General features: G+C 39.4%; 2 protein-coding genes across 2 annotated transcripts; one reads left to right on the forward strand and one right to left on the reverse strand.

Moving 5' to 3' along the window:
- Positions 1-13,603: 13,603 nt before the first annotated feature.
- LOC108671858 (hyphally regulated cell wall protein 3-like) lies at positions 13,604-15,066 on the forward strand. Its single transcript, XM_018159451.2, has 2 exons — positions 13,604-14,011; positions 14,365-15,066. The coding sequence occupies exons 1-2, from the start codon at positions 13,745-13,747 to the stop codon at positions 15,064-15,066; spliced, it is 969 nt and encodes a 322-aa protein (XP_018014940.2). The 5' UTR covers positions 13,604-13,744.
- Positions 15,067-15,950: 884 nt separating this feature from the next.
- Positions 15,951-19,844, reverse strand: LOC125179430. Its single transcript, XM_047885265.1, has 2 exons — positions 19,798-19,844; positions 15,951-19,087 (listed from the first exon to the last, which is right to left on the reverse strand). The coding sequence occupies exon 2, from the start codon at positions 19,085-19,087 to the stop codon at positions 17,366-17,368; it is 1,722 nt and encodes a 573-aa protein (XP_047741221.1). The 5' UTR covers positions 19,798-19,844; the 3' UTR covers positions 15,951-17,365.
- Positions 19,845-26,241: the final 6,397 nt, after the last annotated feature.

Here is a 26,241-nt window from a genome sequence, read left to right on the forward strand (position 1 = left end):
AATTAGGAATAACTTGTTCGATCAAGATTTATTATTGAACATTTGTTTCACTTCTTTTCATCTTTTTATTATATTTTGTGGTGCTGTAATTAACTTGGCCACAATGTCAGGTTGAACCATTCCATCAGTAAATTATTCTTGGCTGAAGTCGATTTTTGCTCTAAATTATTATCGTTATGAATCATTATATGCATCCCGTTTGCATCTCATTACAGTCAGATATTGGACTATTGAACTATTGATCTCGGACAACGCACTTGCCCACTGAAACAAAGAAGTTATTTGGAACGCATGCTTGCAAGTTGAAGTAATTGCTGTTCGGTTATGAAAAGTTGAGACTAGTTTTCTTAAAGTTTGGTTGGAATTTAATTCCATATGCACGTTTTCAAATTCAGTGGCCGTTAATTGGGAAGCATGTTGAGAGTAATGAGAGATCATCATGAGAAATTGAGATCTGAGCTAATACTTTCGACTGGAAATATGCTTTGCTAGTGCAACCAAGATCATGAACTACTCACTACATTAGAAATAACAATAATGCTTCATTATGGTTTAAACAGATGAAATTACTCGTAATACGTCATCGAAATCTCATGCCCCAATTATTGCGCAGCCTTCAGTTGGCATCGTGGGCGCTTATATCTTCACCGATAATGCACCATATATCAACCCAGTAAGAAGTTGGCAATTCATTAGGACGAGAAAACAAGCCATTAAGTCTCATGTCTATCTGAGATCAAGGGCCGTTTGTTATCAGAATATCGATTAGTAGATGTAACCTCTTAATTTATTGTACCTACGCACAATAAGTTACGTGTTGCGTGAGTGCAGCAGTTCTTGGCATCAACAAAGCTTTCCTGTGCAAAACTTATCTAAAATGGAATTACTAAAACCATGTGGCCGAAAAACCAGTTAGAGCCTCGTTAACTTCTTTTGTTTACATTTTGAATCCGGTGGCTTCGAGCTTCCATGTTATAGGATTTCAGAAGTTATAACGGTTTTAAAGGACCCTAGACGCTGTAACTTCGAAGTTTTACTGATACAGTAAATACACTTCTAGATAGCAACATACTTTATTTATGATTAATATGAAATAATGAACGATAAAAGTAAAATTATCGACATTAGCAAATGCGGAGAGCAGGTTATTTCGAATGGCATTAGAGGTTTTGAGTGTCATGTGGTTTAGAATGGGGGAAGTGGATGAACTCAATATGCATTATTGAGATTTTAGGAGTCACTCTCACTAAAACACAACAGCTGAATGATAGCAGCATAGATCAAAAGGTTCTATTTTCTCGTTTTCTATTGTCTCTTTTAGTAATAGAATAGAAGTGTCGGCGTTGAAGAAATAGGCCCATAGCAAATAATCGTTCATTCAATCAACTTTGCTTTCAATTGTGCTTCTTAAGTACAATTAGAAAGTTCGTGGAAGAATATTTCGCCAAATAAAAACACAATACTATTCCAATCTTTATTTGGAAAACCTTATTTTAAGCTGTATTAATTAACGAAACAGGTAGGTGGGTGGAGGTATGCTGGATCGAACTTCTGCCGATATGAGTGCGACGAGCTCTTTGCAGTTGACTTGGTAGAACAATCTATTATGAATGCATTTCATTCTCATTACCTCGCTCCCCTATAGTTCGGCCAATTTTTTGCTTATTAGGAAAAAAATTGCTCATGCTTTCATCTGGCTGGCGATAAAATTATTGCTGGATGTTACTGAAATCTTTTTATGCTGTTTCCACTGAAGTCTTAGGGTCGCCGATCTCCCGAAAACTTCGTTGTCTAATTTTACCATGCAATTTTCGGCGAAGAGAGCTATACCGAAATATTTATTAAAATCGTTTCAAAAGATATGATTTGAATCAATTAAAAATACAAGTTGCCCATTACTTGAAGTTGTGTTGCTGCAATATATGCACTCATATTTGTATGATGCTTCTGTACATTTTTATGGGATGTTTAGAAGTAAGCGCCAATTAGACAAAATATTTCGTATGGACAAAATATTTCTTTACCCGCGTGCAGGAATTTTTCTATATTGCGTTAGTTGCTATCGATCCACCTGCAAAGTTTGTGGTCTGTTTCCGAGTATTTACTGTAGCGCATTTCCGGGGAGGGATAACAGATGGGTAAGATATGAACGATATTCATATTGTTTTGGTTGTTCTGCAACTGGTCGTTCCATTTATAACTTAACCAATATTTTTTGAATTGAGATAATTCACTCAACTGGGTATATGTGAAGTATTTGAACCATCACTCCTGGATTTCAACGCTAATCGTGGATCAGAGTACAGATAGTTTGACTGACTGATCGCGTTCTTAATTAATACGACGACTTCAACTAAGTACAGTACATTATTTTTTAATATTACGAGTAACATAAATGCTTAGATTCGTGTCATTATTTTTACTTGTGTAATTTTATAGATTTTTTCGCAGTGGTACACTATGTGCTAGATTTTTTCTTCTCATACGCGGAATCTACGATGCAGAGTTTCATTCTCAAATAAATTAGAAACTGTCACATAGTCTTCAGAGTCTAATACTGGTAATTCACATTGTTACGGGGCCAGTATAACAACTGGGCGCAACGTGAGACTTTATCCTATCCGCAATAACCCAACCACTGCTCGTCACACTTCTTGCACATCAGCACACTAACCGACAGGAGAATATGGACAATCAAATACAAACCTTCATTCAACAATAACAAGATAAACAGAGCGTTTGTGAGTTGAAGCGAAGTCAAAACTTCGGATCACGATTTGGAGGTCTCTCTGTATGAGATAAAACTATTACAGATAATACACGTACACAATGGGTCATGTCTAAAACTTTATCATAAAAACTAAGAAGACATTTTCACACCTATAGCTATACAGATTGGCATCACACTAATCTATTCCAGGTCACAATAAAGTACACAATATTGGTCCTATTCTAAAAAATATCAAATTAACCAGTGCACAGTACACACCCGTCCCGTATGGTGGCGCAGATCGAGTGATCCTAAATAGAGCTGCTACTATTCCGCAATACAGAGCGGATCCGGCAACCTGTCTCTTATACACATCTAGATGTGTATAAGAGACAGCTACTGCCTTGAGTATCGGGGTTCGCTGAATACTTTTTCAAATTGAGCTCCCAGAAGTTCGCACATGCCCTTGTCGTCTCCAACAAGGACATCGTTATTTTTCAGAGGCCCCACTGCGGCTCTGATTTTGGCCTTTGACCGGGCATATTTGTAGATATATTTGGGATTCTCTCGAATGGCAGACACCGCTTGCGCCTCTGCAATTTGTTGCAGATCGAGTGATCCTATATAGAGCTGCTACTATTCCGCAATACAGAGCGGATCCGGCAAAATCGCACGGAAGTCTAAAGCCATTATATTAGAAAAATATCAATATAAAAGACATCTATAAAAGTTGCATTTCTCTCCTCTACATATCCCCCCACCAAGTGTGTCACATGACACACTAACATAAAAATAACTATATAGGGAAATGCACAATGAAACAAAACAATATATTCGCCCAGGTCTGGTCCAAGTCGCGGGCTGCTGTTGGTCCAGATATCGGCCATACTGCCGAAGTAAAGAATTCTTGAGTAGCCGTAGAACTCCATGAAGACAATCTCATCCATTAGCAGTAGATGTCTGGCTTGAATTGGCGCCGTCGAGTTTCGGCTCGTCTCATTCGTTGCTGCTCCACAAGCGCAGCAGACGCCACGGCAGACATCGCCATCTCCTCTGAGGCTTCGTGTGTGTTTGGTGTACGAGTGCGAGCGACAAATGTGACAACGTCAACTTCTCAACCTTGTCCCACCACGGACATGCATCGACACTATACTCTCGCCACTCAGATCTCACAGCATCACTCTCCACATTTGCTCCGAAGCGTACTCTTTCTCGAGGACTAAGAAACACGTGCAACAAAGACAGCCATCACTGCCAAACCCTTCGCACAATATAGTCCATGCAAAGAAAAGTTACATACTGGCCTTCCGTTCATTCCTACATTTATACTCAATTGGTTTCTTTTGAACCCTGTCCAGGTTTTCAGCGCGACCTCTAGATCGTGTCAACGGTCCAGGCACTCTTAAAAAGGTTCCGTTTCTCCTAATCAAATTTTCGTCCCTAGCCGCGTCATTTGTTTGCGCTAAGTGATCATCCGATCGACCTTCCCAAATACAACCGAATGGACTGCTACTTCTACTGCTATCTCTAAATCCTAGTTCCTTCCTGATAGTCATAACCCTTCGCTTAGCTGATGCTCCTATGTCGCTAGAATTATCTTCACCCTCTCCGTGAAAAGTTTCACATTCTAAAATAACTTGCTCTGTATGTTCTACCCACCCCAGAGGAATACTTGCGCAACCCTCCATCTGAGCACCGGTACCCTCGCCGTATTGCCGAGTGGTAGTTTCTATTGCCCCTCCAGCATCAGGCGACTCACTGATATGAACTGCTCCCTGGCTTACACCTTCTGCTCGGACTCTGTGATCTACAATATCATCTACGATATTGTCTACAACACCGTCATTCAAGCTCTGATCAGCACTTCCGTTTACCTCCATAGAAATGGAAGCGTCCCCGGGAGATATCCGAGTCGTCGCAGTCTCCAAAGATATAGGGGTGGACTCAAGTTGAACGGACTTTACTGAACTATAGCTTCTCTCTGACTGAACTATTTTACGGTCATCCATCTCTCCAATAGGATCGGGTATTTCCGAACACGGCAACTCACTCAATGGCTTTAATGCATCAAAACACCTCCTCTTGCGACGGACTGCGCGGAAACATGTTTTTCTTTTCCGCATAACGTGCTTTCCCCTCTTCAGCTTTTCCCCGCTAGAAGTGCTCTCTTCAGAAGAAACTGCATTTCCTATGAAAGGAATATATACACTACTGTCACTACACTCGCGGTCCACGGATTCATCCATGAAAGATAATCGGGACCAAATCCTAGATAAATAAGAGGGCATGGATTTCCACTCCTTTATAGTTGGCAATGATGTGCCTTCACGATTTTGCCTGTGGAGACGTCTTTGATCACATATGTAACACCATTAGACCTTACTTGCGTCACCTCATATGGACCATCGTACCTCTGCAATAGCTTATCAGCCACCAGATTACAAATCCTCTGAATTTTTATTGCCACCTTCTGGCCTTCCGCGAACGATTCGAATGCATGATGACCATCACGCCACACATCCGTAGCATCTGAGTTCATCATAAATTTATCCCGCTTTTCGTGACATCGAGAAGAAAACTACCAGGTGACATACCCAATTCTGAGTGAAAGGTGTTGTTATAAATAATCACTGCCCTACCCAAATTCTGATCCCAATCCTGTCTCGCTTCACCACCTGTAAACCCTTTCAATAGCTCTATTATCGTACGACTGCATCACTCGACAGACCCATTTGATGACGCTTTGTACCTTGTGGAAAAAATATGGGCAATATTAAATGACCTCAATGCTTCCTCGAAGGAACTGCTCGCAAACTCTGGCCCATTATCTGTCAAAACACAGTTTGGTATCTTGAGAACGAAGGCAAAACCCGTCCAACGAGAGCATCTACTACGGATTTCGCTGTCTTATCGCGCAACGGTACAGCACACATAAACTTAGAATAATGATCGACCGCTACTAAAATGGCAACATTCCCACATCTCGACCTGGGAAACTGGACCAAATCCATCGCCACCAAATCAAAAGGCGAGTTTGCCTGAACTTTCAAAATTAGAGGATGAACCAGCTGAGAAGAAACTTTAAATCATTGACAGTGGACACATGTACTGCAAATGTCCGCAGACACCTTTCCCAAGTCTGGGTGCCAAAAATGCTTGAGAACAACGTCTATCAGTTTGGTTCTCCCTACATGCGCCAGTTCTGAGTGAGTTTTGATCATCGCCTCCGCCATCAACTGAAATGGTACAACGGGTAACCAGATATTCCCAACGCGTTTTACCACTATTCCAGATTTTATGCTCAATGACACACGATATTTCCGAAATTGCTTTAAATCTTTACTCCAATACTCCGTGCGTAGCTCCTGATTGAGAGATTGCCTGAGCATCCTAATGGCACCATCTCCCCGTTGGATTTCTACCACAGAATCTTCCGAAAGAAAAGAATATCTAACCATTATTTCAGACTCCTCATCAGAAATGCCTGAAGAATCATCTACTTCTACACCCAACGAATAAATCACCTCATTTCTGACTTGGTTATCCGAACCAGCTCTGAGAGCTGGAAAAACTCTGAAAAACTGCTATGTTCCTTCAGACCGAGTTGGTTCAAACTATAATCAACTTCTAACCCATTGGATGACAAAAAATTTGCTCCCAATACATAGCAACATGGCATATTTGTCTGTTTGACCACTGCGAACGGCATGGTTGCCATATCCACTCCGAGCAGCCCTATCTTCAGGAAAACTATACACTGAATTTCTGTTGAAGAATTATCTATCGCTGTTAGATTCTTATTATCTACATTAACCTTCACAACATCGTTACCCACAGCTCCGAGTCTCTCTACAACATCACTAATCAGACTGACTTGAGCTCCTGTATCAACTAGGCAACAAAATTTCTCGGTCTCTATCGCTCCAACACAGAAAGATGCACTTGAAAAGTCATGTCCACACGCTAAGCTACGTCGCAGCAAACAAACTACATTCTCCGTCTCCCCGACGTTAGAACCGGCATTTCCGTCACTATCCACGGCACCTCCATCCAGACTAGGCTTATTTACATTCTTGTCAATGATCAGAGTCGATAAATCATTTTGTCTGGACCTATTTATTTTAAGGGGATTGTAATGTACACCTGCTAAACATTGCAAATGCAAGACATGCTTCTCCACATTTAATTTATCATTCGGTGGCGTCTTTATCCCGCCCTCAGTACTCTGATAAATGACAGGAGCCAACATCCCGTGATGAACCCATATTTCAAGCTCAAAAAGTTCACACGCCGCCAACAGCAATTCCTCGCAAGGCAAAATCCCTTCCCGCTGCATGTTGCTAATCACCTTCCGGTTTTCCGCATCCAATCCAATCCAATGAAAAAGTTCACACGCCGCCAACAGCAATTCCTCGCAAGGCAAAATCCCTTCCCGCTGCATGTTGCTAATCACCTTCCGGTTTTTCGCATCCAATTTCACACCAAATCTCTGAGCATGCGCTAAGAAATGCGACACTATCATTACCCTCAAATCAACATGATTATCTGGGACTTTATCGTTCCCCCCTGAATAATCCTCCAACAAAACCATAAGTGAAATAAACAGCGAGTTTCCTCCCCCGTCTACCTTCTCCGCAAGCTTCATACCTTGGGGCAGTTGGTTAAGCCCTATTGCCTCTTCACCCACTGCCTCGTTCTTACTTTGGAGACGAGACATCGCATCTGCAGCTTCATAAGCTGATCCCTGCCTGTACTTTATAGCGAAATTATACTCTGATAGTTCTGCAATTGTTCGCATGAAGCGGGAACTCTCCTTGGCCATATTGTGGATGTAAATCAACGGTTTGTGGTCCGTATATAAAATAAACTGAACTCCGAAAATAAAAGGTCTAAAAGCTTTCACACCCCACCGGATTGCTGCTAACTCCCTTTCGATAGTCGAGTATCGCTGCTGGGTCTTAGTGAACGTGGTAGAGGAATAACCTATGGTTTTGTAAACCTCCTGTTGTCTCTGAACTAAACATCCCCCTGCTCCTACACTTGAAGCGTCAACAAACAACTCCAACTTATCAGCTCCCTCACTATAATCTGGAAATGACAGCTCCACATCCTACAACAATCTATCTTTCAGTTCCATGAATGCGTCCTCCATCTCGTTCGTCCAGGTAACTTTCTGTCTCTTCGGTCCTATCGTTTCCTGAATTAAAGGTCTTGCAATAACAGAACAGTTCTGAATAAACTTGGACTGAAAATTTACTAATCCAAGAAACTGGCGTAATTCAGTTCTCGTAGTAGGCTTGGGATACTGCCTAATTTTATCCATATACTCCTGAGACTTCTTAATACCTGTGCTACTAATAACGTGACCGAGAAAAATCACATCAGACTTGAAAAATTCACACTTGCTAGCCTTAACCTTAATGCCATTACTGATCAGCGTATTTAGTACCTTACTAATCAAACTCCTGTGTTCTTCGAACGACTCGCTCCTGATTAAAATATCATCTATGTAAACTACAACGTTCTTAAAACAGTATTCAGATAAAATTTGCTGCAACGACTTCTGAAAAGCGATGCCAGAATTTTTCAATCCAAAGCTAAGAGTCTTAAACTGAAAGTGATGGTGGTTCGTGCTAAAAGCAGTATACTGTCGATAGTCTGCATCTAAAGGAATTTGATAATAACCTTTTACTAGGTCCAGTTTAGTAAAATATTTCATATTAAAAGCTCCATACACGGAATCTAGTAAATTTGGCATTGGGAATTTTTCGCCTTAAGTAACGCTATTGATTTTCCTATAATCTATACATAATCTTAATTGGCCATCTTTCTTACGTACAGGAACTACCGGGGATGACCATTGGGAGTCACTGTGCTCTATAATATCCTGTGCTAATAATTCATCGCACTGCTTCCCTATTTCTAGGTTAACCGGGTCCGCAAATCTACGTGGCTTCCCTCCAAATTGGGGTATAATCAGTTAATTCTATTTTGTGAGGCTTTACTTTCGCTGTTCCTATCTCATATTCACTTCTACCAAAGGCTTCCTTGTGAGCTAAAACTAAATTTCTAATCTGCTCCTTCTAACTCTGAATTTTGTTCTCCAATCATTACTGCATCTACAAAATTGCGTTCACTCGGTTCCTCTACCTCGTCTTCCATATCTATACCACTACCATAGTGCTGGCTCTGCCTAGTTTTTCACCAGCCTTAATTTTCTTAGCGTTACCTCCTACACTTTTATTAGCAACCATAACTCTTGGATTATCCTGCCGTGACGAAATCACTCCATCGACTCCCAATGACTTAACATTTGCCTTGCAGCCATCAAAGAAAAAATGTTCATCAACCATTTCCTTTTTATCCTTTACCACATCGAGAGCTACCGAAACCAAATTAGCCTCTCCACTAGCAATAACCGCTGACTCGGCAACGTATACGGGAATATTTTCATAGACTATAGTAAAAACTTTCTCGTCTTTTATATAAAAATCTGTTCTGGACACTGTATCTGCCCCAATAATCGAGAGCTTCCTCAACATCATATCTACAATGAGCTTATTTCTCTGCATAAAATTCACGCCCAAAACCAAGTCCCAACACATTTTGTTATCAGGAACCACATCAAACGTAGCGACAGAGCTTATCATATCAGGTATATGGACAGTAACGTCCAAACATCCTAAAGCTTCAATTCTTGCCGTTCCTAAGCCTTGAATTACCACGTCACTGACGCGTAATGCTGACAAACCGATCTTTTCAAACGTGCGCTTCTTCATGAGGTTGTTAGATGAACCTGAGTCTATAAGTGCTCTAAATGATTTTCCCTGCACAAGAACTTTTACATACAGTAACTTAGCTGGCTGCAACAAGCCGCACTGCATTATTGGCATTTCATCTTCTAGTGTAGTTAGTTCATCATCACTATTCCTGCTTTTACTACCAACATTCTTGCTGCTACTACCTCCATTCTTGCTGCTACTACCGACATCCTTATTGCTACTACCAACATCCTTATTGCTACTACCAACATCCTTATTGCTATCGCAACTTGATTTACCTTCCTGACCATCGTTGTTCTCAAAATCATTTAGCTCATCATTCAATGCTGCGTACCGGTTACTTGTATGAACCGAGACTCCTATGTGTTGGTGAGGTGGGGATTTACGCATGCTCTCTGACCGGACCCCGTCATGGACAGAGGCCTCTAGTTTAAATTCCCTTTCGGATTAGAATCAACCCTTAACCGGTAATTCCGGTCTCGTGAATTTCCTTCTTTGTAATTACCCCCACCGAATCTGCGTACTGAATAATTTCCAACAGCTTCTCTCCTAATCGAATTTCCGGGAGAGCCCTGCCAATGGCGATCGTTAACGTTTGTGCTGTCACGACCTATTTGCCTCCTACGAATACCAATCTTACGAGGACAATCTCTGAAGAAATTGCCCGTATCCCCGCATGCATAACACGCTTTTAGCCTGGACCTACAGTCTAGTATGATATGTCCTGGTCTATTACAATGACGACAGACAGGTTTCTATAATTGGCATGCATCCGGCATCGTTGACTTCCTAGCATGCTCTAACATTCGTCCTTGGCTACGGTACTGAACATTCTCTATGTAATTGGCATCCTGAAAACCTGCACAACGTCTCGGAACATTGGGTTCATCTAATTGGCCTCTCCCCTCTACCGGATTACCATTTCATCTCATGCCAAATGGTACTTGTGATGGCGCTATATCGCGAGACGAACGAGGGTCAGTTTTGCCCACCTGAATGAAAATTTCGTTCGAACCGCTTTCTTTCCCTCTACTCCGATACTCTATTTCTTTGTCATAAGCCCTCGCGAACTTTTGTACACTATTCCAAGTTACTTTAGACCCATTCATTCTACTGGCCATGACTTGAGAAGACCAAGCAAGACGCGCATCTTTTGGCAACGAGCTCACGAATTTCTCCCTCAAAATCTTGCTTGTGTTAACCTCGTGTTTAGGGTAAGCAACTCGATAAACTCCCTCTATACGGCTGCTAAATAAGAATAATGACTCATCGCGCTCTAACTTAATCTGATGTAACCTCTTTCTATTCTTCTCCTTTCTAATGTCCTTTGTGTCTTCATACCAACTCAATAATTTCTGCTTAATTTCCCGGTAACCCACTCCAAGTTCTTTAAAATTCCTGAGAGCCATCAGGGTTTCTCCTTCGAGGAGTCTCTCTAACTCCTCAATCCACAGATATTTTTCCCCTCTAAAAGTGTTTTCACAGTAGCATTCAAATTTCCGCAAGAAACTTTTCAGGCCTAAGCTGCCATCGAAATCAAACTTCGACATTGTGGGCATCTTTCTGCTATCTAGTTTTTCCAAATTCTTGATCAAAACGTCCATATCTACTTTCTTGCCCTTTCCCAATCTTCTAAACTTTTTCATCTTTCCGACCGTACGTTTCCCTCCACTAGAACTGTCAGTAAACTCCGAGTCTGATGTCTCATCACTCCTAGACGTTTCTATTACTGACGAAACATCTGATGGACTTTCTACCTCCTCCTGCATATCTGCGGCGCGCAAAATACTCCTAGTTTTGGGTATTGCACCCGTTCTACTCATATCTTTAGCAAAAGCCTCTTTTGTTAATGCCTCCGAGTCAGATTTCCCATCTAGTGTATGAGGATCAAACCTAATAACTTTTGCTTTAAAATCGCGCAACCTTATCTTAGACCTAGGAGACAAAGTTCTAAAATCATTATGATTTACTCTGTCTAAAAATTTCTCTAAATAATCCAAGTTGTCATGCAAAACTCTATCTTCCTTATCTAAAACAGGTACAGCCTCAGCCGCACTATTACTACACATAGCCATTTTATTAGTTTTTCAGAAAACAGTTTTACAAAGTCAAGCAGTAAACGATCACTCCGAGTCACGTATGAAATTGCCCACCACACAGAAACCAGAGAGACCTCCGATCATTCGATGACGTTGGAACAATTGCCGCAGAGGCGTAAACTCTATCGACTCCAGTGAAGTAACCACACATTCACCAAAGACATCCAAGAACTCAAGAACACTTGTCAATACTTCAAATCCATGTCGTCTACCTATGAACTGCAATAGCAAACAAAATGACTGGCAAGAAGTGTTCACGGCACCATATGTTACGGGGCCAGTATACCAACTGGGCGCAACGTGAGACTTTATCCTATCCGCAATAACCCAACCACTGCTCGTCACACTTCTTGCACATCAGCACACTAACCGACAGGAGAATAAGGACAATCAAATGCAAAACTTTCATTCAACAATGACAAGATAAACAGAGCGTTTGTGAGTTGAAGCGAAGTCTAAACTTCGGATCACGATTTGGAGGTCTCTCTGTATGAGATAAAACTATTACAGACACTAAACATACACGATGGGTCATGCCTAAAACTTTATCATATGAACCAAGAAGACATTTTCACACCTATAGCTATACAGATCCCACTAATCTATTCCAGGTCAAAATGAAGCACACAATTGTATATTAAATTATCCCGTGCACAGTACACACCTGTCCCATATGGTGGCGCAGATCGAGTGATTCTATATAGAGCTACTACTAATCCGCATTACAGAGCGGATCCGGCAACATCGCACGGAAGTCTAAAGCCATTTTATAAGAAAATTATCAATGTAAAAGACATCTATAAAAGTTGCATTTCTCTCCTCTACAATATTACAAAAATTATTTATACTCAAATTTTGTTGTTTAACCATTCACAAATGAATTATCTTCGCATTAATCATCAATTCACGGAACTTTTTCAACAAAAGTTATTCTAGGTAGAGGCTAACAAGATGGACCGGAAGTGCAGCCGGACCGGAAGCAGGACACAATACAGCCACAGCCTTGAGTTCCGCAAAAAAGGAAGCTATTGTGTAGGATTAAAGCCCCGGGCTGCGGGGATGCGTCCAGTGTTGGAGTTGCGGGGCTGCGGATGGCAGGTGGATGAGGGTGCCTGCTGTCTCTATCTCGAGTGTGAAATTTCCCTATATAGACCTGATTTACTTACGGTGTATAAGACTTAAAATCCCTCAGCAAATATTTGAGAGAAGATATTTGTTGGTATGTGCGGAGAATATACGGATCAAAGAGCTAATTTATTCGTACATGTGGTTTATGATTACAATGAGAAAATTCTGCCACGTTTTTCGTAGAATACGTTTATTTTCAAACTTCAGGTGTCTTTTGCTAGTCCGGATGGACTCACAAAACACGTATAATGTGTCTTTTTGGCTTAACTTCAGAAGAATCATAGATTAATTATCAGTTATGATGTATAAAATGATCTTTTTATCTGTGGACACAAGGAAGATCATTTGTGAATATCACGTCAAATTTACTTAGATGTCAGGGACCGTTTTAATTTCTGCAATTATCGACATAATAAGAATGATTTTTTACGCATGATTGCTTATGATCTTTGCTCAAATTATAAAATAACATTAATCAAATTTTGCCGATTAATTTTGATGTTCTGTACTAACTTATTAACCATCAGGATATAAATGAGAAAAACCAAAATCGGGTTAAAAATATTTTAAATTACATCCATTTAGTTAACTCAGGTAATAATAAAAGTGATCAACTATTATACCACGAATAATATAATCAATACAGGGCTGCTAGCAATGATGGTTGACTTACTTATGTAGAAAAAATGTTATTGCGCAACAGAATATGCATTGAAAATTTGCTTGTTTCACATATACCCAAAGTTGTCTATTCGTACCGTTCAAACTAAAGTTGAGACCCTGAATAAAATTTTCAACAGATAAATATATATGAACTTGAAATAACCTTCGCCATTTTTCAACAGAAGATGAATTTAGCACACTATTTATCCCTAATAATTTCACTTACTTTAAATGGCATTTTGAATGCAGCATCGTTCCCTGTCAGTAGCAATAATCGAAAATTAGGACGGTTCTTGCCTGAAAAGTTCCAGTTCCACAGCAGATATCATGAGCACATTCAGCCCACACCGCTAGGTTGTCAGATGGCGGACCACAGAATTTCAGAGCTGCACAGACTGAAACGATCTCTGTCTGAGTTGAAGCCTCCGGGGCTCCCTGAAAGCTCTTCAGAGACTCCGATTATACGGGGCGGAATCAGGCGGGTGAGATCTCCGTCGGAGCAGAAGCCTCTGAATTTCCCTGAAACATTTTCAGTAACGCAAATTTCATCTCAAGGAAAAAAGCAGGCGTCGGGAATACTGAAATCTAGTAATGATTCTGTGAAACTTGAAGCTCATGAAAGTGTTCAGGTAAATCTCGACGAAGAACATATGAACTAATGAACATAAATATTAATTTTATGACATGCAACTTAAATCTTATTTACTAGAACATCTTTATGCTGACCTATTTATTTGGAAAGTTGACGCAGAGGTAAATGTTGAGAGTTAGTGAACTAACTTCACTATGTTTCAAGTTATACTGCTTTTTTTGTAAAATCTATAATCATCTCTATCACCTCTACATTCTACTCGTAAACTCTAATACTTACATTCCATGTTAATAATCACTATAAATAAAATTAGAATTTAATATATTAGCTACATCATTCATCTCAAATTTCATTGAATTAATTTCCCTCACACCAATGCCCTTCCCTCAGACAGACGCGACGTTTGCGTGGTCGTCGTCGGGCGCCGAGGAGGGCAGCAGGTACGGCCAAGAGGAGCGCCGCTCCGGGGACATCGTGCGCGGCAGCTACTACGTCTTCATGCCCGACGGCCGCGTTGTGAGGGTCTCCTACTATGTGGACCCGACGTCGGGGTTTGTGGCTGATTCTTACTATGGCCAAGATAATGGGACATACGGTGGCCAGGATAATGGGCCATACGATGGCCAGGATAATGGTTCATTCGGTGGCCAGAATACTGGGCCATACGACGGCCAGGATCATGTTTCATTCGGTGGCCAGGATAATGGGCCATACGCTGGCCAGAATAATGGGCCACACGGAGGCCAGGGTAATGGTTCATTCGGTGGCCAGGGTAATGGGTCATACGATAACGGCAAAGATAATGCTAGTTCATTCAATGGCTCGAGCTCCTCAGGCCCTAGCACCGGAGCAACTGATGTCAAAGTTGAATCGCCGGCACGCAACTCAACTAACAATAATGTAGCGAACCCTGGGCCAAAAGATGTTAACGTGACAAAAACTGACCAACCGATCATGTTTCCAGGGGGAGATGAGAACCAAATAATTTATGGAGGTTTTACTAAAGATACCGATCCTGATGATTCGCTGCACGGGAAAACGACAGTTCCAACACAGTCACTCAATCCAGGGAGACAACTAACAATAATGTAGCGAACCCTGGGCCGAGAGATGTTAACGTGACAAAAACTGATCAACCAATCATGTTCCCAGGGGTAGATGAGAACAAAATAACTTCTGGAGGTTTTACTAAAGATACCGATCCTGATGATTCGCTGCACGGGAAAACGACAGTTCCAACACAGTCACTCAATCCAGGAAGAAATACTGAAATTGATCCAAACAAATTTCCTGATGCTCCTAAATTCATTCCACTTTTTGATGCTTCACCGCTCCCTTCCTACGATGGAAAATTAGCTCCTCCAGATTTCGAATCTTGGTAAACAGTTTACAGTTTGGATTCTATTTTAATGCTTGGAAAAGTTGCGAAAATATTTATTCAACGTCTGTAAATAGCATGAAACTCTCTAAATAACTTGCTCAACTTGAAATTTTTGTGTATTTTGCTAAATTCTCTATGCGTTTTAGATATGAGAGGGTAACTCAAGAAGTTCAAGCAAACTCGGGCAACTTTATTGGGTTGCGGATAGAAAAATGACTTTGTGACGAACTGATCTTGAATCCCCGAACAGCCAATCGCGCCACCTCAAAAGTTCGGATGGTCTAATTGCCACGACCACCAATGACCGGAAATTAAATGCAACTTCCCTATTGGCCTGATAAGCAAAAGTTTGGACCGAGCGGATAGATAACTCAAACAAGCTTTCTCAAATTTATTAGAAATAAACGACAAATTAAAACGAAGCAAATCACAACTAACGATTTTACAGAGGTGCGGCATATGAAATAAGCGAACTAAAACATTGATGCGGAGGAAGCTAAAGTGCGAGGAGAGCAAAATGCGAGGAGAGAGATAGAGCATGGAGATCTGAAAATAACGCACGATCCTACAACAGAAACCAAAAGTAAATACCTACAAATAACAAATCAATATAATCTCACAAATCACGATATTTCAGCAAGTAATCATATCTAAATTTCACCACTATCACACGCAACTCATCCTGGCTTCTGAGTCAAAATTCTATAAGAAAGGAACCAGTATGCAAGTCGGGATCGGCATCGTATCTATATAACAGCTGTAACCAATTCAACGTCCACATCAGAGCCGGTCTTACTTAATCTTTGTGGTCTCACAGAGAGTAGTGGAACTTTGCATTAAACTTCATAACAGACTTGAAAGGAGAAACATATAGGCAATCACAGGGCCAGACTTAAAAAAAATATCATTAAATATTATGACAAAATCTCCTGAACAAAATATTTACAATCCAAACGCAATATCAGAGTGGTAATATAAAATAGACAATTTTTTTACATAACACTGCGGGTTTTATATTTTTATAAATAAATGATCAATCCCTATCTTAGTGCTTTGATTGATTATGAGTTTTACCGCTGTCGTGCAATCTTGGTATAAATAACATTTCTTCTAGAGTACACTTCGAGATATTTGATTTCGTGCAGTAAAAACTTCTTGATCATCACATCTTCTACCGTACTCCTAATTGACTCCATAATATACCGGCCTAATTGAAGCGAGTATATTCGTGTATAAACAGACATTTAATTAAAAAATAATCAACGTGCAGTCGAAATCATAAGCAGTAATCAAAACTCTGTGTTTATAAAAGGCAAACATTGACTTTCAACAAGTAGAAGAATGACAATTACCTAAGTTTTCGCTAAAAAATATTCATACATCAACTTGATATTCATACTGAGATGGACGTAATACAAATTTGATATGAACAAATTTTAATTAGATAAATTACCGTTGATGATGCGAAGCCGGTAATTACCCAAGTGGAATCGATATAGAAGAACACTAAAAGAATGAGTCAAGTTGTTACTACTATAATTAAAATGTAATATAATACTAGAAAAGATTTGTGAATATCCATACAACTTAGCGCAAAAGAAACGGGAAAAATTTACAAAACAAAAAAAAAATACTTTCTAGTAGATTTGTTAATAGGATTGTCACAAATTTTGTTTCAGTAATATTTCGTACATTTTCTGGAATTAGACTAAATAGAAGAGACTCAGATTGATTAGGTTTGACTCATCTGTTCTCATATTTACGTCAATTACAATCCCAATGGGGAGTAGAAAAGCTAATATAGTATCGACAGATTAGGTATTCAAGAGATAAATGTTTGATGAAGGCAAGAAAAATGATTTTCTAGTGAGGTCGAAACGCAGATGTACCTCTCAGAGCGGTGTAGTTCGGAGTAACACTGCTCGCAAATCGCACAAATTCTAGCTAAAGACCATGCATGGCTGCTCGCAGGACACTAACCAGCGCTCTTTTCGTTAATAAAAAACCTTCTTAACCAAACAAAAGAAACGGCACGAGTGCCGGAGATCTTCGTCTCCGGCACGAGTAGCCTCGATCGCTGTTGTCGTTGACGCAGGCCTCCCGCGACGAACAGTTGCTAGTGTATCCGCACCCTTTCTTGCACGAAAATCCCAAATAGCTGTTGTCGTTAACACATTTCTCTTTTGCTGAACAGTTGCTGGTGTATCCGCAACCTTTCTTGCACGAAAAGCCCAAATCGCTGTTGTTGTTAACACATTTCTCCCTTGCTGAACAGTTACTCGTGTATCCGCACCCTTTCTTGCATGAGAAGCCCAAAACGCTGTTGTTGTTGACGCATTTCTCCCTTGCCGAACAGTTGCTCGTGTATTCACATCCTTTCTTGCATGAAAAGCCGAGAGTGCTGTTGTCGTTGAAGCATTTCTCGTACTTCGAACATCTGCTCGTGTATCCACATCCTTTTTTACACGAAAAACCAAGAGTGCTGTTGTCGTTGAAGCATTTCTCGTGCGTCGAGCAATTGCTGTTGTAACCGCAGCCAGTCCACGTCTCGTTGCAGGGAACACCAAGCATTATTTCGCAATATTCCGATGAGAGCGACTCGAAAAATTCATGCATTGCGGTGCCATTGAAAGTTTCTGTGGACTCAGCTCCTGATTTCAGATTTAATGGTAAGTTATCAAACCAGTCTTGAAGAAACAAGGTAGAAATTTTTTCGAGTTTGTACTCGATTGGCACAGGATTTTTTAATGCCATTTTTGCCCACTCATCTGGATCAGAGTACGGTGGAGTTCCAACTGTCAGGATTCTTTCAGAAGCCAGCTTCAGAGAGTTGAAAAGTCCCTCTTCATTTTGAGAACCAGCACACTTAGCGACATCTTGTTTGAAATTTTGATTTACTTCAATAAAAGGGACTTTCATTTTCAAGTTTTGTGAGAAAGAATTGGAAACGCAGTTTTTCCTAGCTGTACTTTGAGCTTCGCTCATTGTTCTGCTGGCGAACAATTTTTCATATACAAATGTCGACCCAAAGTACGTCGAATCCTGATAATGTGTACCGAAATTCTCAACGAAATTGTTGAATATTTTCCTGCTGTCTTCAGATGACGCGTCTTGCGCTGCTACGTTCAACTTCTGCAATGCACTCAAGAAATTTTTTGTGAAGACTGGCGTGGTGTGCATGTTAACCGAGACAACATGAGTCTGACACTGAGCTCCTCCCTGTATGATCTCACCTGCAGTTTCCTTGAAAAACTCGAGTCGTTTGCTTTCTTCATCGTCTTTCAATTGCTGGTAACCCATCCCCGCTTTGATGCTGAATCTTCTAAACTTTCCGAAAGAAACATCCGCTCCAACGTTGAAAGAAACTCGTGAGTTTGTCAACTCCCTATAAGCGTTGTAATTGCTCGCTGTTTTCGTGGATTCAGAAGTTGCACGACTACAGCGGACATCTTGAACCGCTTTTCCAATGAAATCGTTCAGCGTGTAGACCCCTGGTGCTGCCACGTCCAAGAGGGGTTCAAAGATTTGATCCTTCATACCTGGATCTCTCATGCCAAGCGGATCCGACAAAATCGGATCGATTCCCAATGTTGCTTTATCCAATACTGAGAAAGGGATTTCGGAAAATCGAATCCGAAGTGTTTGAGCATCGATTTGAGTGATCAGCAAGCTTAGGAGAATGAAGCTCTGACAGCCGAGAAGAAGCGTCTTGCGACTCATGAATGTTCCCATCTGAAAGTCAGGTAAGAATACAATATTAAACTTTACCGATCTGGACGCCAGTCAAATACTCAGCAATTATTTGTTAAACAAACCGGAATTAACGACGGATAAACGGCATGCTAACGTGCTCATTTTTTAGTCTTGTGAGGTCACGGCAGAATCCTGTTACGATGAGACACAGATTTCTCATAAACTGTTCTTGCCAAGTGTTTTAAAAAAAAGTAGAAAACTGTTTGCTACAAATATTCCAAGTACATAACTGGTTTAGCGATGCAATATATAAAAGGTACGATTTAGTTCGGAAATTCTTATACTGTAACTTTTCATAACTATTTAATATCTTTTTATATTGTTCGGCATGTGGCAGATGCAAATTCAAAACAGATCTATGAAGATATATTTTTTATACCTAACTTTGAGCTCTAATAGTATAAAGTTATCATATATTTGTATCAAATTCTCATCATATACGAATTTTTTTTTATTAGAAAGAGTTAAATTGACTTTCAAGGCTCAAACACGAGAAGGATGATTAAGAAATTGAAAGAAATTAAATAAATGAGAAAGCTCGTCATAACACATAAATTTCTTTTTTGAAAGTATCCTACTTTTATTTAAAAATTTTTAATGGCATTTGTTAAGCAAGGAACTTATTCATTTTATGCACTCAATGATAAATTCGGAACAGTTTATTTTCGTTTAGTTAAGAATGTTCTCACCTTTATACTCAGAGGCCGAGGCCGTACGCCGCGATGACAATTGAACCTAAAGCTCTCAGGAAAAAGAACTTTGTTGATGCTTTTAATCTTATGTTCAATTGAATACTGAAGACCTAAAGCGCTGGAAGATGCTTGCGAAGTCAGCTCCACCGGCCGAATGAAGAAGCGCTGCTTGAGCGCCGGTTATATAGGCTGTACCGACTCCTTATCTACGATCGAGATGGGCAGGGTGACAAGTTTAAGTGGCTTGCCCTGGTTTTCGGTGTAAAAAAAGTGTGAGGTAAAATAAATTATAACTATTTACGTAGCAATCAGCACCCGTTCCACGAATACATCGGTGAAATGTGATTATGAACGTTGCAAGCTTTCCCGAAAAAAATAATTGTTGAATGAAATACGTTCGGTGAAAGTTTTCTTTGATTTCGTACATATATTCAGATTGAAATGATAAAAGTTTTCTCTGAGCACAAACTTAAGGAACGGTTTAAGAATAAATTCGTAAATATATTTTCAAATGCATTAGTAATAAGTGTGCGAATATTAGAATAGGCGCAAAACAATTAACTGGAAGGATGCAAACCTGATACTCTCAGGAATAATTATAGCCTAAACTTAAAATAGCGATTAACTTAATTACTGTAGGTTAAATAAAGCTCTATTTTCTAACACTGCCCCAAAGCCTAAACCCAGAGCATTGAAATTTGATCAGTATGAGGACATTAACTGTTTGCGGATACAAGGTGGAACTTCAGGCTATGCCAGTGAGTTAAACTCAGTGTTTGGGGTAAACAGTTAACTTGACTAGGGCTTTTAACAGTCATGAGAGCTTTCCAAAAAGACATTTCTATTTCTAAATCGCAAGGAAAAATTTTCCTTCAATATTTTGCTGGAAAATAAAAGCACCCTACTTAGGTACGCGCAGAAAATGATCTTCGGTTTATTTTAAAAACGTTGAACTTTCGTACGAAAAACTCGTTGGATTCTCAGGGGTCATACTTTTAAAACTCGCTAAGTAAACGTAAGTACTTATATATACGCTCTATTTTCTTGTCTATGATTGGTGGATTTTACTTGAAAGGCAGTCAATGATTGGCTGATGAACTTACGATCTCTTAACTTTTTTGAAAGTATAGGCCCAGCTGGTCAAGACAGACCCTTAATGATTGTGGGGTCATCTGCAGACTATAACATTGCCTGTCGAAGGCTGGGGAAATTTTTTAGGAATTTGGGATGAGTTCGATTGTTTAAATTTTCGAGATTATTGACAGCTTTTGATGGTTCGACTGTACGTGAAAGTTTAATTTCATGTTTTCGCCAGGAGTCTGGCATTTCGTACTCAACATTCCAACCATAACACAAGTATAACTTGAGAGAACATTTGTAAGCTTTCGATTTGACGCACCTGGATAGCACGAGATAATAGGATCCATTTTAGTCGAATTACATTGTCATAAATAAATACTACAAATATATTTATGTATAGCAACAAATACTTATCGATTGATAGTACTTGAGTTACTACAGAATCATCAGCCCTGGCCCATGAGCTCAATTTCAGTTTACGTAATTGTCAATGTATTTAGTTATTTAGTACAGGATAAATACCTGTACTTTCGAAAGTAAAAGTAGTCATTTATGTCAACGAAAAAATTTTCTTCGTATATTGCAGTGAGGTTTAAATGTACTAATTTTCACTAAAATTACTTTAACATCGTGAAATTTTTTTAGCTGAGAAATTACTACTTCATAAGTTATTGTTTGAATGAATTCACTCTCAATTGATTTCAATGCAGACCTCATAAATAAAATAATACCTCTTTCATTAATAACAACAGCAATAACAAAACAACAACAGAACACAAATCAAATAAATAATGTAAAATTTACTATTTGATGGGAATGAAAGCAATCTAGTGTACGGTGCGGTACTCGTGACGTCTTCTTATTATAATTAAGGCTTACGTAAAGATTAACATGACGCTAGCTTATCTGCCCTGACCTACTTGTCACCAAACGTGATGCTACACTTGAAATATTAAAATTTTAACCTACTTAGCAGCTTGATTTGTTGATCCACTAATTGTAGGTCATAGATGTTCCCTCATACAGTAATTTAACTTAAAGAGTGAACAACACGTCTTGGCGTTATTAGAGTTGGGGCGTTTCCTAAACATCATTTCCGTACAGTGCATTACCAAAACGCATAACGATGCTAGTAATTATTTTGGCATTTTTATAATATTTTTCATTATATTATAGCCTTATGAGGCTATAATAATTGACGTGCCAAAGAGCTTCTTTCCAGTTAACACGTTGACTCCGAAGTGGTACATAGGCGCACTACGAAATGTATTTCTCCAGGACGTAGTTGTGCATAATTCAGGGTTGCCAGATGGCCTAAAACGGCCAAGTCCGAGAACTAAAAAGGCAAAGAAAGGCCTAAAACTCAATGTATAATAGTAATAGTATATTTGTAAGCTCCTGAGTAAAAATTCAATTTTTTGCAGTTTTTTAAATTTAATTAGGAAGTACCCCTATCATAAATTTTTGCCGGACAACGCAATTTGAAAAAAACTGAATCGCGAAATTTGTCGAAAAAAAACGGCTGGCAACTCTGTTTTAAATTAGTACAGAAAACGAAATAATTGTACAATATGGAGCAATCATCTCGTGCTAGACGTATTAATACGTAGTATAAATTTCAATTATTATCATAAGTAATAAATTGAAGACTTTTTCGAGATTTCCTAATATGGGTGAGCTTAAAAAGGCTCTGATTGAGAACCGCGAGGCTTCGAACAGGCTCGGGTCTTCCCTTTGAGTTTCTTCACAAATTAGGCTGGACTTTACCCCACTCGCAAATGAGATGTAGATATGAATTTTTCCATGCTTACCCAGCTATTTATTTTTAAGCGGCGACCAGGAACAATTAATATGTAAAATTTGTATTAAAAGAGTTATGATGAAGGAAATTTCAAGAAACTTTGAATATTAATGTTCATCGAGTCTGCGACTTTTACAGTTTTTTCGATATGTCAACGGGTTGTATTTTTTTCTCCATTGAATGGAATACTCGGCATTTCTTGATCAGCCTCCTTGTCGTAGATATTATCTACCAAAAACTAGTTATGAACAAGCATGCCGATACGCGGAGGAAAAAGCCCGTACATTAACTGATTCGATGGAGGCTTTGTGGAAGGTATGAGGGGAAAGAGACGTGGTAAATTACTGAGCTTTCAGTCCACGACGGCGGCATGGTGAAGGTGAACTCAATGAGGGGCGAGGAATAATTCGTGGCCAGTGGTCGGCTTAGTCCAATTAGTTATAGCTAGCCACCTGAAAGCCGCCAGTTGCTGCAAAAAAGGGGTTGGCTAGGATAGCATATTACAAAGACTACAAGCTCGAGGGTAGCGACTAGTCGAGCTTGCGGAAGATAGAGGATTACACACGACGGCCGCAAATACTTCGCTCTCAGACTTCATCGCACTCTGACTACGAGCCTTAAAACCAGCAAGGCTTGGACGTCGCTCAACTACAGACTAAATAACAAAATTAAATACAAATACGCACAGTTTTCGATTCGAAACGACGAAAGCGCACATATTGTCGGCAAGAGTGGTGACAACAGAGAAGCATTCATCTTTTGCGAATAATTTAAATTGATGAAACGCTCATGAATCAATCCTTATATACGCGGTCGTCGCAGGCCTTGCTTCAAATCGAGTTGCCCAAGAAGGGTTAGTCAGAAAAAACGCCTCTAGTACATAATTAGAAGGCCGAATCAACTTTATATACCGAGCAATATAATAGTACGCACAATAAAAGGAAACTGCAAAAAATAAAACCAGTCTTTATCACCGACATTTATAGTCTCAAAACGTAAAGTTGGGCGCAGCATGCAAACCACTAAAAAAAGTGCTTAAAGAAGCTTTTACAAGCTAATAGACGCTGATACTTAAAACAAGAACCTAGTAAACTTATACGTAACATATTAGCGGACTTCATTTAGCAAACGATTTACTTCCATAAGGACCAAGATAGCACTAGGAACTCTTGGTGGATGCGCGTCAACATCGAATTCCGACAGAGCGGCACCTCATGTTCAGCTGACGGGCTTCATGCCAAAAGAAATGAATATAAGAAGATATTTTATGTCTTAAACTTAAAAGTTAACAAAGTATCGAGTAGTATCCCACAACAAACTAAGTATTTACGCAGATTTAAACCTTCAAAACGCAGCTTTCCTGCACAGGACAGGTCGCTTAATTATCGTCTTTCATGCACCTCCACCGCTCGGGATGGCATCTTTAATAATTTATTTAGGTTTATGTTATTCGATCTTTTCATAAACTCGTCACTCGTATACGTACTTTGAGCGGCTTGAACTAACGCATAACTGGTCTAGAAGAAAGCACTTGGGTCGAATTTCAACAATTAGTCTTGAGTCCACATTCATTCTCCCCAATTACCATTTCGTTATCCAAATGAAAATTTTGCACTAAAGTACCGAAATAAAATAGCAATGCTACAAGAGATCCCTTGATAGTTACATCCGACGAGTGGCAACAATTCAAGACTCCCAAGGAAACAATGGCAAGTTTTCAATCATCCGCGTATCTTGAATACCAAGTAGAACAACAACGAGCATCTGCACTCGGTATAGTGATGATATAAATCAAATAAACTCTAAACATTAATAATTATATATGGAGGTTTTACTAAAGATACCGATCCTGATGATTCGCTGCACGGGAAAACGACAGTTCCAACACAGTCACTCAATCCAGGGAGAAATACTGAAATTGATCCAAACAAATTTCCCGATGCTCCTAAATTCATTCCACTTTTTGATGCTTCACCACTCCCTTCCTACGATGGAAAATTAGCTCCTCCAGATTTCGAATATTGGTAAACAGTTTACAGTTTTGATTCTGTTTTAAGGCTTGGAAAAGTTGCAAAAATATTAATTTAACGTCTGTAAATAAAATGAAACTCTCTAAATAACTTGCTCAACTTGAAATTTTAGTATAAGTCGCTAAATTTTCTATGCGTTTTAGATATGAGAGGTAACTCAAGAAGTTCAAGCAAACTCGGGCAACTTTATTGGGGTGCGGATAGAAAAAATGCCTTGAAAGGAGAAACATATAGGCAATCACAGAGCTGAACTTGAAAAAAATACCATTAAATGTTATGACAAAATCTCCCGAAAAAAAAATATTTACAATCCAAACACAATATCATAGTTTTAAAATAAATAGATAATTTTTTACAAAACAATGCAGGTTTTATATTTTTATAAATAAATCAATTCTTATCTTAGTTCCTTGATTGACTATGAGTTTTACTTCTGTCGTGCAATCTTAGTATAGATAACATTTATTCTAAAGTACACTTCGAGATATTTGATTTCGTGCAGTAAAAACTTCTCAATCATCACATCTTATACCGTACTCGTTCCTCGTGGGACTTAAGCGCAAACTTTAGCGTAAGATTTAGCGTACTATTGAACGCTGTATTCAGATGAGCGGCCTAATTGTGTGTATTTGTGTATAAACAAGCAATTAATTAAAAAATAAACACCGTGCAGTCAAAATCATAAGCAGGAATCAAAACTCGGGGTTTATAGAAAGCAACATTGACTTTAAACAAGTAGAAGAATGGCAATTACCATAGTCTCCCGTAAAAAATATTAATACATCAACTTGATATTCATACTGAGATGGACCGAATACAAATTTGATATGAACAAATTTCAATTGAGTAAATTACCGTTGATGATGCGAAGCCGGTAATTACCCAAATGGTATCGATATAGAAGAACACTAATGAATGAGTCAGGTTGTAATCATTATAATTAAAATTTAAAACAATACATGAAAGGATTTATATACATCGATACAATTTAGCGCCCAAAAAACGGGAAAAAATTATAAGTCTAAAAAAATGGCTTTCAAGTAGGTATGTTAGGGCTTTATAGCTACATCACTTGAGAGTAACGATGAACTGAAATAGGATTGTCACAAACTTTCTTTCAGTAATATTTCGTAAATTTTCTTCAGGAGTTGGACTAAATAGAAGAGACTCGGGTTGATTAAGTTGGACTCATCTGTTATCGTATTTACGTCAATTTAAATCCTAATGGGGAGTAGAAAAGCTAATAAGTATTGACAGATTACATATTAAAGAGATAAATATTTGATGATGGCAGGAAAAATAATTTTCTAATGAGGCCGAAACGCAGATGTACCTCTCAGCGCGGAGTGGTTCGGAGTAACACCGCTGGCAAAACGCACAAATTCCAGCTAGATGGCATGGCTGCTCGCAGGACACTTACCCGCGCTCTTTTCGTCAATAAAAAAAAACCTTCTTAACCAATTAATCTTCGTCTCCGACACGAGAAGCCTCGATCGCTGTTGTCGTTGACGCAGGTTTCCCGCGACGAAC

Source organism: Hyalella azteca, unplaced genomic scaffold (genome assembly GCF_000764305.2).
Source record: "Hyalella azteca isolate HAZT.00-mixed unplaced genomic scaffold, Hazt_2.0.2 contig2126, whole genome shotgun sequence".
NCBI classification, from domain to species: Eukaryota; Metazoa; Arthropoda; class Malacostraca; order Amphipoda; family Hyalellidae; genus Hyalella; species Hyalella azteca.

What these genes read in the sequence shown, in the direction of transcription:
- LOC108671858 (XM_018159451.2), top strand. Translation starts at nt 13,745, where the DNA reads ATGGCGGACCACAGAATTTCAGAGCTGCACAGACTGAAACGATCTCTG. An exon ending in AAGCTCATGAAAGTGTTCAG is followed by an intron (nt 14,012 to 14,364) that starts GTAAATCTCGAC and finishes CCCTTCCCTCAG; the next exon opens with ACAGACGCGACGTTTGCGTG.
- LOC125179430 (XM_047885265.1), bottom strand. Translation starts at nt 19,087, where the DNA reads ATGGGAACATTCATGAGTCGCAAGACGCTTCTTCTCGGCTGTCAGAGC.